Below are 10,611 nucleotides of genomic sequence, written 5' to 3' on the forward strand. Positions count from 1 at the left end.
TTCTTTTCTTGTGATGAATAAAAATATATTCACTGTAAAAGGACACCAATGCCTGATCTCACCCTCCGATCCGCAGGTCCTGACTATGTTGCTCCAAGATGGGGCTGGAGCATTAATGATTTTTGTTGTTTTTTTTTTCTTTTGCGGTACGCGGGCCTCTCACTGCTGTGGCCTCTCCCGTTGCGGAGCACAGGCTCCGGACGCGCAGGCTCAGCAGCCATGGCTCACGGGCCCAGCCGCTTCGCGGCATGTGGGATCCTCCCGGACTGGGGCACGAACCCGTGTCCCCTGCATCGGCAGGGGGACTCCCAACCACTGCGCCACCAGGGAAGCCCAAACGGCAACCTTTTACAACCGCCTAGAAAAAAGGAGGAATAGGGATACAACACAATATTAGCAGTAACCGCTCATTGGTGGGATTAATGTTGAATTTTACTCTCTCCTCTGGGCTCTTCGAGATTTTGCAAAGGTTCTACATTAAGCACCAGGAGTTTTGTTTGGTTTTTTGGCTATTATAGTTATTAACAAAAACTACAAGTCCCGATAGACATCGCGCCTCCGCCTTCTGAAGACCGGCCTTCCCCCTGCGCAATGAACGCTGGGATTCGAAGTCCAGCCCCAGAAGCAAGGTGGGACGCACAGTACCGGCACAGATGACAGAGGAGGGATCACCGCTATTTCAACCAATGGACAGTGCGCACCGGGCCTGAGTGGCACGCGCAAAACCAATAGGTGAGCGGCTCAGCCTGAGTGACGTGCGCTTCAGCCTACGGGCGGCCCATGGGGCGGTGCGGTGCGCCGCGGCCCTAGTGCGAACCATGGGAGGTGGCTGGTGGTGGGCTCGGGCTGCCCGCCTTGCCCGACTCCGCTTCCGGGGGGCGCTGCTGCCGCCTCCGCGGCCCCGGAGCGGGGGCGCCCGGGGGTCCTTTGCTCCTGGCCACGGCCCCCGCGCTGGGGCTTCGCCGCCCCCAGTGTCCGAGCTGGACCGCGCAGACGCCTGGCTCCTCCGGAAGGCTCATGAGACAGGTCTGGGGCTGTGGCTGGGGTCGGCCCGGATGGGAGAGGGGGTTCCGCATAGCCGAGCTGTCCGCGCGCGCGAGTGGAGGATGGTGGTGGGATTTCTGCTGGAAACGGGGCCCGGGCTCAGGAGGGAGAAGGGCTTCCGTGTAAGCGCAGGCTGCAAGAGCGCAGCCTGTCCGCATAGGAGAAGGGCTTGTGGATGGGACCGTGGGTCCGGTTTATGGGGTGCAGTAGGGATTGGAGAGGTTGGTCGGGTCAGGACAGGCAGCCTTATCAGACTGCGCTGTCTGGGTGGGAGAGGCTTCCAAAGAGGGCTATGGGGGGGGGGAGTTGCCTACAAGAGGGGGCCTCGTTGGAGGGGCCAGTTCAGATTAAAGAGGCGACCACTCTGCATAAAGCGGGAGCGTGGAGCCCCACAGAAGAGGGAGGAAGTTGCGGATTAGAAGAGGGAACAACCAATAGAAGAAAATCTCTGGGCTGATTGGAGGGCGTGCTGCTTCTGGCTGCAGGGGGCGGGGCCTCATGTGGGCGGTGGGGGTCCGGATTGGAGAGTACTGGTCTTGTAGGTACAGGATGGGGTAGGGGTGGGGGGATTGTAACCCGACTAGTCCCCGTTAGTGCCACACCAAGGACGTGAATGGATGTGAATGACACCAAGGAAGAGCATACCCAGCAGCAGATAGGGAGGTTTCAGAAAACTGAAGGGGGAGGCTGGAGAGAGAGGCCTGGGGGAGTGGGGGGGGGTACCAATTTGTCGGGAGGTCTGAGGAAGAAGTGAGGGGGCACCCTTTGGGGATACACATGTGGGGAGGACGTTGACCAAGATGACCTCTTGGGACCTTCCTGTCCTCAGATTTAGGTTCTGCAATTTTGATCTTAGATCCTCCGCCAGATTCTGCAGACTGTCTTTTGAATCTTTGGTGTTGCAGAGTTTGGGGTGGGGAGGGGCTCAGAGATGGAGACGAGGGAGGGTTTTGGGAGGATAGGGTTTGGTAGGCGGACGGCCAGGACGAGGTGGGGATTTGGGGCCAGACTGGGTGGTGAGATGAAGAAGCGCCCCTCAGTTTGACTGTCTGGGCTGGGGGGCTGCAGAGCAGGGTTTGGGCTGATGCTGATTTCTCCGCCCTGCCCCACCCCCTCCAGCCTTCCTCTCCTGGTTCCGCAATGGCCTCCTGGCATCAGGCATCGGGGTCATCTCCTTCATGCAGAGTGATATGGGTCGCGAGGCCGCCTACGGTGAGTGCAGACCCCAGTGTCGCCCCCACCAGGGAGTGTGGGCGCTCCCTCCCCCACTGGGGAAGGTAGACTCCTGCCCCAACCCGTCACCACCCCCCAGAGTAAACGTCGCTAAAATCCCTCATTCTTCCCCCACCGGAAGCGGCCTCACCTTCACTTGTGAGTGTCCACCTTCTACCCACCCCATCCCTACCTCCTGGGCACTGGACCCACCAGAGGGGGTGGCTCAGGGCAGGGCTGTGGGGTCCTCATCCTTTCCAATCTGACTTCTCAACAAAGATGAGGGTCCCTGTCCCAGCCCCACCCCCAGCCTGGTCCTGCCCCTGTCCCTCCGACCTTATCTTTGCTCTCACCAGCCCCCCACCTCCAAGCCTAGCCACCCCTCCGATCCCTTCTCCTGTCCCCGACCTTGGCTCTGTACTGTCCCTGACCCCTACCCCGCTCTTGAGTGTGCCCCATCCCCTTTCTAACACCACCTCAGTCCCGTGAACGGCCTGGGTCCCCAGGATCAGCCTCCCTGACGCCGGCCCGCACTCTGTCCCACAGGCTTCTTCTTGTTGGGCGGCCTGTGTGTGGTGTGGGGCGGCGCCTCCTATGTGGTGGGCCTGGCGGCTCTGCGGGGGCCCATGCAGCTCTCGCTGGGGGGCGCGGCCGCAGGCGTGGGCGCCGTGCTGGCCGCAGGCCTGCTCTGGGCTTGCGCCGTCGGCCTCTACATGGGCCAGCTGGAGCTGGACGTGGAACTGGTGCCCGAAGACGACGGGACCGCCGCGGCGGAAGGGCCGGACGAGGCGGGCCGGCCGCCACCGGAGTGAGCCGCAGGGCCGCGGGGAACGGCCGGGCGCCGGACTGCCGGGGCCCGAGGACCGGGACATTAAAACCTGACCCTTCCCTCGCTCGCGATTCCGAGTGGTGGTTGCTTTTGCGGGGATGCGGAGCGAAGGAGGAGGGTAGGGGCGGAAGGCGCTGGGGGGCACGCGGAGATACCTAAGAAGGAAGGAAAGGAGAGAGGCGCTCCCTGACCCCAGAGACGAGCCACAGAGCGGGAGCAGGCGTTTAATTCACCGGGGCTGAGAGCCCTGGTCCCCACCCATCCCCCAGGTCCGGCCACGTTGGGGGCTGTTCCAGTCCTCAGTCCCCTTTCCGCTGCACCCTGGTGCCCAGGGGCCCCGGGTAGGGCAGGCCCAGCGCGGGGTAGAAGGCCTCGGGGAGGGTGGGGCCCGGGCCCAGCCTCTGCAGGTGCGGGTACACGAGGCCCAGCTCGGCAGGGCCGTAGCGGATGGTGCCAGGCGTGCACAGGCCCCGCACCACGGGGGGCAGGAAGCCAGTGTGCAGGAGGGAAGGTGGGGGGTCCCCAGGAGGCGCCAGGCCCCACGGCCCCACCAGGTCCTGCTTCAGGGCCCCCGTCCGGATGACCGACGTGAACTCGGGCCTCGTTGGGGCCAGGTGGCCGGACGGCTTCTCTTCCCCACTGGCCTCCGGGTCTTCAGTCTCCCCCGGGCCGGGCTCCACTTTGATGGGTTTGCCCCGGGGCGGGGGGGCCTTGTCCTCCTGCGGGGGGACGGCCTGCTTTCCTTCCACTGGAGGCTCTGGCTCTGCAAGAGGAAGATTCTGAAGGGCTCCGTGTGTGCTCTTCCCCAGCCCTCAGCCTTCCCATCTGTGGAATAGAGCGGCGCCCGGTGGTCAAGACCCGTGGAGCTCTGCTGGAGGGGTTTGGTCCCCTTGGGGGGACACTTGGCCAAGTCTGGAGGCAGTTTTGGTTGTCACAGCTGGGGAGGAGGGTACTCCTGGATTCTAGTGGGTAGAAGTCAGGGGTGCTGCTAATGCCCTACCATGCATGGGACGGCCACCACCACAAAGTGTGACCATGCCCCCGGTGTCAGAGGCTCTGGGCCGGACCCAGGCTGTCCCCTAGGACTTCCTTTGAGGGTGGAAGGAAGTTCCATATCTGCACTGGCCACCTATGGCCACCAAGCTCTTCAAACGTGGTGAGTACAACTAAGGAAATGGAATTTCAATTTTAATCTTACTGTAAATAGCCACGTGTGAAGCTAGTGGCACCAGACAGCACAGGTCCCAGAGGCCACTCGGAGCCTCCCAGGGGCTGGGGTGGGAGGTGGGCTCACCCGTGGGTGCTGGCTCCGGGCTGGACGTGTCCTCATGGGCCACGCTGGCTGGAAGCTGGAAGGCGTCCAGAGGTATCTGGCCCCCCTCGGCTTGACTGGGACAAGACAGGTGGGATTGGGAGCTCGAGTCCCGGGCCACCCAGCCTCTGGTGAGGAGAGACTCCCTCCCGCCTGCCAGTCTTGTGAGTGTAGGCTTCCCCTCCCCCTCTGGGTGTAGACACTTCCCCCCGCCCCCGCCCGAGGCACTTAGGACTCATCATTGGACCCCAAACTCCAAGTTGGCTTCTAGCCCAGCTTGGCCCAGTCTCCCGAGGCCAAACCTTTGCAGCCCGTGGCCGCCTGGATGTCACCACCTAAGTGTCCCCCGGGTACCTCATGCTCATCTGACCTCAGCATCTTCCTTCCAAACCTGCTGCTCCTCTCAGAGGCTCAGACCCAGGCCCCGCAAAGCCAGAGATGGCCAGATGGCCGCCTCCCCTCCTCCGCCTGTGCTGCCTGGCATTTCCCAGGACCTGCCCCTGGCCTCCCAGTCCCTGTCTTGTCCCACAGACCTCCCTCTACATGGCAGCCAGAGTGGTCTTTCCAAGAAGCAGATTTGACTGTGACTCTCTCCAGCCCTAAACCCTTCCATGGCTCTCCAGTGCCCCCACCATCATCCTAAGCTTCGTCTCTCGAGACTCTATACTCCAGCCCAGAGCACTGCCTGTAGTTCCTCAGATGGGTCCGGCTGTGACTCTGAGCCTTTGCCTATGCTGTGCCCTCGGCCTGGAACGTCCTTCCCACCTCCAGCTTCTTTCCATCATCTGCTCTGCTCTGTGGTGGCCCTCCCCTGGTAAGAGCCTGCCATGGCTCCCCAGTGCCCCAGAATCACCCTGGGCCTGAGGCCACTTCATATCTGCCTCTTTCTCCCTGGAAGCGATTGTCACTCCGCCACCCACCCCTGGCCTCCTGCAAGCTCATTCCTCCTCCAGGCCTTTACTCTCACTGGACCCTGTTCCCCTTCATGTTTTCACCACCACCGCCCACATCTGTCCTTTTCTAGAAGCCCTCCCTGAAGAGCCCCCACCCGAAGGTGGGGAGAGCTGGCAGAATCTTCTGGAGGGAGTTCTGAGCTCCCCGCGGGAGAGGAGAGGGGCGCAGCCCTCACCTGAGCACGTAGCTGACCCAGAGCACGTGGCGCTCTCCAGGGCTCTTCCCGCTCATGGCCACGGTGGCCACGGACTGCAGCCACACGAAGCCCCCGGCGCGCTGCAGCCAACGGTAGTAACCGGTCATCACCTGGCCCTTGTCCAGCACTGGGCCCAGCCCAGGGACCGGAGATACCGGAAGGGATGGGGTAGGGGCGGGATGAGGTGAGAGGGGCAGAGAGGCAGGCAGTGGGAGAGAGGTGGACAGGGAGACGGGCAGAGAGGGGGCAACAGGGAAACAGGAAGGGTGGACGGCGTGGAGAAGAGAAAGGCAAAGTGCAGAGAGGAAGGCAGAGAGAGCCCGAGTCAGAAAGACAGAGCGGTAACCCGGCATCAAGGCCCCTGGATTTTGAAGGGTGGGTCAGAGCGACCCCACGGTTCCCCTTACTCCCCACGCCCCCATCCTGAGCCGTTGCTCAGTCTCCTTGCTGCTCTTCCTGTGCTGAGTGGAGCCCCCGGAGGTGGCAGCAGGAGGGACTGTGGTCAGCCCGGGAGAAGGACTTCCAGGGAGTGGGGCAGCGGGGGTGCTCAGGTCTGGGGTGAGGGGTCCTCACGGTCCAGGTGGCTTTGGCGGATCCTGGTTGCATCCTGTCCGTGGACAAACTGGTAGCAGCTGCGGCCCACTAACTCCGAGGGCCCCAGGTCCATGTGGTCGCTGACTCTGAGGGCAGGGGGCAACAGAGAGGAGGGGAGAAGGGGTCCCAGACCATGGGGTGGGGAGAAAGAGGCAGGGTTGGCTCTGGAATCCCTCAGGGTCCAAACCCTGACTCTGGAGTGCTCTGAGTCTCAGTTTTTCCCTCTGTAAAATGGGTGGGAGAATATCTAAAATAATAGTGTCCCTCCTCGGGCAGCTACGGGCATTCAAGCAGACGGCACTCCTGGGTGTGGGGTGGCCCGGGCACTCCGGAGGCGCTCGCTGCGTGGAGACTATTTCGCTATTTAATTTCCCCCCACTGCGTGGTGCGGGAGCGTGGATGAGAGAGGAGAGGCCGGAGAGGCAGAGAGAAATAGGAGCAGGGAAGGGCGGAGCTCTGCAGGAGGGAGGGCCTGGGCCTCTGAGAATCGAGCACAGCCCCGCCTCCATCCCAGAGGCCCCGCCCCAGGCCCCGCCCTAGCCTCCGCCTTCACTCCGTCTTCCAGTTCGCCCTCCGCCGCTTTCCCTCCTCCCGCGGCTCCCCAGGGCCCCGCCCCCAACCCCCGACCCCGAGCTCCTCTGACTTCCTGCCTACCCCGCTCTCCCGTGCGCCCCCATCCTCCCACCTCAGCCCCCAACCCCGGTACCTGCTCTCACAAGCAAGGATGGTGAGACCCAGGCTGAGTCGGAAGACGATCATGTGTCCGTGCAGCGGCAGCTCAGCCAGTGGGGCCGGGGGCAATGTGTGGCCAAGGGCCACAAGGCCCAGGGCGCGGGCCCGAAGGCGACCGGTCACATGGATGACCTGCAGGTGGCAGGCGCGATCGGAGGAGGGCAAGGCGGGGCCAGTGGGGCGGGAGGACCACAGCCTGGCCACAGGGCCTGGCTGTGGCTGTCATCCCCAAGAACTGGGGCCCGTGGACAGAGCTGGCATGAATACAGGCGCTCTCCTCGGGCCAGAGAGGGGGCCCGGGAGTCAGAGGCTGGGGCGGAGAGCTCACACCCACCTTGTACCCTGAGGCCTTGACGTGCAGCCCCCTCTTGGTGAGGGTGGATTTCATGCGGATGAAGAAGGAGCGCTCCTGGACCCGGGAGGAGGGGGGCACGTCGGTGGGGCTGGCCTCTGGGGCGAAGAGTGAAGGAAGGTTATGGGGTCCTGAAGAGGACACACACGGGCCACCCCGCCCTCTACAGAGCTATCCAGACACAGGGTCATGGCCACAGTCACACAGACGCACCTACTGGTTCTACAAGCCCACTGACATCCTACATCAACCTCCCCTCCCAGCAGCACCCAGCCTGGTCTTTCTAAAGCTCAGATCTGACCCCATCCCTCCTCTGCTCTGAACCTGCCATGGCTCCCTAGTACCCTTGGGGGAAAGCCCAGCTCCTCCTCACCATGGCCTAAAACTTTGGCAAGGACTGTCTCCTGCTGACATCATCTCTAGCCACAACCTTCAGGTCTCAGATCAGACATCTTCTCCAGGAAGTCCTCCCTGACCCCCAGGCTGGGTCAGCTGCCCCTCTAGGGTCTCCTACCCCAGCCCTGCCCACTCTGGGTCATCACTGTCTGGGGACAGGGTCAGTCTCCTCCACTGGACTGTGAGCCCCGGGAGGGTGGGGCTGGGGCTCTTGTCACCACTGTGTCCCCAGCCCTGCCCAACAGAGAACTGAGCACAGAGTGGGGGCTTGGGCTATAGCAACAAATAAGCCACACAAATACAGATTATTCTATAAACCCTGTGAAATTGTCTTATAAATATGCTCACACCCAGATGACCCTGTGCCTCAAACTGAGGTGTAAATATAATCACGCCCCCTAACAGTCCCACACGTGTCACAAACATCTCCCCAAGCTTGCAAGCACTGCTGATAGCTCAGATGGTTTGGGTATTAAGCAAGCCCCATATAAGAAAAGCCTATTTATGAGAAAGATAACCTCAGTCCCCCAATATCTCAGAGCTAAAAGGAACTTTCAGGGTAATCTCCAACGCCCTCCCCAAAATGGAGTGGAATTTTCCACTGGAGAGAAGGAGTAGAAAGAAGCACAGGCGCTGGAGTCAGACAAGCCTGGGCTGGAGTCCAGCTCAATCACTTACAGCTGATATGGGACCCTTAACCTCTCTATGCTGTGCCCCGGGTTCCTCCTCTATAAAATGGAGACAGTCATAGCTCCTGCTTTGTGGGCTTGTGGTTAGGATTTAATAAAATTATGTACTTAAAGGCAGGGCACGTGTAAATGCCCAATAAGCACACGTTGCTATTATTATTTACCAAAGCCTGGTTCCATCTGTCACCCATAGGCACCCACCTCCACTCTGCTGCCAGAGGGGTCTTTCTAAAGTTCAAATCTTGAGGATCCAGGCAATCTTGGGGAGCCACGTCTCGCTACCTCAATTTAGACTCTGATTCATTTTACAAAAACTGGCTTGCAAAACTCTAACAAGAGTGTTTTTGTATAAAGGAGACATAGTTGGATATATTGTACCCAGCATCCCCTAAGCTACCCTCAGGCCTCTTTCTTTGGGGATCCTGAGAATTACCGATCTCAGGGGTATCCGCAAGCGAGGAGGACGACGAGGAGGAGGAGGAGGAGGAGGGTACGGAGGGCGGGGTGGGGGGCCCGGGGGTCGGGGCCCGCAACCCCAGTTGCTCCAGCACCTCGGAGTGGTCCCCCGGATGAATGTAGTCGAAGAGGCTGCTGCCCGTCAGCTCCACCTGCCGGCGAAGGAGGGGGATGCAGGGGGCGGGTGAGGTGCGCGCGCAGTCACTCGCCCGCCTGTTCTGCCACAGGCTCACTCGCCTGCAAGCAGGTGTGTGTTTTTATTAGAAAATATATACATATTTAAACCCTTTTAAAGGAGGATATAAACTTAGGCGCTTCCCGTGCCCTCCCACTTCAAACCCAGAGATTATTAAGGATTTTCTGCCCCTGCCTACAGTATAAAGAAGCTGTGTATGTGGTTGGGATGGGGGTGTCGGAAGCCTTCATATACGCAGCTCTTGCTTACTCACTCACCCCCATACAGCAAACAACTGCGCCCTGAAATGACTCACAGGATGGAAATCAGGACACAAGCAGTGGAATGGCTTTCAAACTCTTTAAAGAGTTAGAACCTTTTAATTAGACAGACTTTTACATTCAATTCAACCCTCAAATCTCTCACAGGAGTCCCCTTATCTCCACACCTTCCCAGTCCCGGCACCCAACTTCTCCCTGCTGTGTTTCTGTCCCAGCGTCCTCACTGGTCTTCTGGCCTTCAGTCCCCACGTACATACCCCTCCCTAAGTTACTCCCCTGACCATGGCCCTCCTCCTCTCAGAAACCTCCCATGGGACTTCCCTGGTGGCGCAGTGGTTAAGAATCCGCCTGCCAATGCAGGGGACACAGGTTTGAGCCCTGGTCCAGGAAGATCCCACGTGCCGCGGAGCAGCAACTAAGCCCGTGCGCCACAACTACTGAGCCTGCGCTCTAGAGCCCGAGAGCCACAACTACTGAGCCCACAACTACAGAAGCCCATGCTCCTAGAGCCCGTGCTCCGCAACAAGAGAAGCCACCGCAAAGAGAAGCCTGCGCACGGCAACCAAGAGTAGCCCGCTCACCATGACTAGAGAAAGCCCGCGCGCAGCAACGGAAAGCCAACGCAGCCAAAAATAAAAATAAATAAAATAAAATTTAAAAAAAAGAAAAGAAACCTCCCATGGCTCCCACTGCCCCTGGGCTTGGGGTCACATGCTTCCCTCTATATCCCTCATTAAACACCCCCCCCCCACCTACACCAGCCTTGAGCCTTTCCCTCCCCTCTTCCTCCCTCCCTTCCTCTTGCCCATATTCTCCCTTCAGGGTCTTCCTCCTCCAGGAACCTCCAACAACTCACTGAAGAGCTGCTCACGAAGGCCAAATAACAATGCACTGAATTTTCTAAATTTACCATTTGTCAAAATCTTTGTAAAAATGATAAAAGTTGACAGCAATTTGTACTGATTGGATTGGCAAGGCCTAAGACGCTGCAAGGAGCCAAGACTCCAGGGATGGGGGCTTTTGGCTTCTCTTTGCCCTACTTTTACCTTTCAGCCACCAGCTGCAGGAGCTGGAACAGAAACAGTGGGTTGAAATAAAGGCAAAATGAAAACTAGGCAACTAAAATGCCACAGAAAATCTTCCAAGCTGGAAAACCGAAGCCCTTCCGGTACGAATTGCTGTAATCCTTTAAAAGTGTTAAGAATAAACAAGTTTTGGTAAATACGGTACAGTTGGCAACCACTCATAGGCAAATTAATCTTTCTGCTATTTTGCTTTCTCCAAATCGACCTCTTACTTTAATAACCCTCCTCTGCCTGGGAGGAGGAGCCATGTTAGGTGCCATGTGGGGTTCCAAGGAACACACTTTGGGAATCAAAGATCCAGTCC

General features: G+C 59.5%; 2 protein-coding genes across 2 annotated transcripts; one reads left to right on the forward strand and one right to left on the reverse strand.

Annotated features, from left to right (window-relative positions):
* The first annotated feature begins 787 nt into the window (after nt 1-787).
* TMEM160 (transmembrane protein 160) lies at nt 788-3,147 on the forward strand. Its single transcript, XM_007102764.4, has 3 exons — nt 788-1,026; nt 2,164-2,256; nt 2,803-3,147. The coding sequence occupies exons 1-3, from the start codon at nt 819-821 to the stop codon at nt 3,066-3,068; spliced, it is 567 nt and encodes a 188-aa protein (XP_007102826.2). The 5' UTR covers nt 788-818; the 3' UTR covers nt 3,069-3,147.
* A 154-nt stretch (nt 3,148-3,301) lies between these two features.
* On the reverse strand, nt 3,302-8,918 carry NPAS1 (neuronal PAS domain protein 1; the record flags this gene model as incomplete). Its single annotated transcript, XM_055083347.1, has 7 exons — nt 3,302-3,848; nt 4,380-4,474; nt 5,527-5,674; nt 6,121-6,227; nt 6,848-7,005; nt 7,208-7,323; nt 8,744-8,918. Coding segments are annotated over 7 exons (1,263 nt in total), but the record flags the coding sequence as incomplete, so codon positions are not given.
* Between the last annotated feature and the right edge of the window lie 1,693 nt (nt 8,919-10,611).

This window comes from Physeter macrocephalus, unplaced genomic scaffold (assembly GCF_002837175.3).
Source record: "Physeter macrocephalus isolate SW-GA unplaced genomic scaffold, ASM283717v5 random_1027, whole genome shotgun sequence".
NCBI lineage: Eukaryota > Metazoa > Chordata > Mammalia > Artiodactyla > Physeteridae > Physeter > Physeter macrocephalus.

Coding starts and splice junctions, on each gene's coding strand:
- TMEM160 (XM_007102764.4), top strand. CDS start 819: ATGGGAGGTGGCTGGTGGTGGGCTCGGGCTGCCCGCCTTGCCCGACTC. Junction 1,027..2,163: donor CCGGAAGGCTCATGAGACAG/GTCTGGGGCTGT, acceptor CACCCCCTCCAG/CCTTCCTCTCCTGGTTCCGC. Junction 2,257..2,802: donor GGGTCGCGAGGCCGCCTACG/GTGAGTGCAGAC, acceptor TCTGTCCCACAG/GCTTCTTCTTGTTGGGCGGC.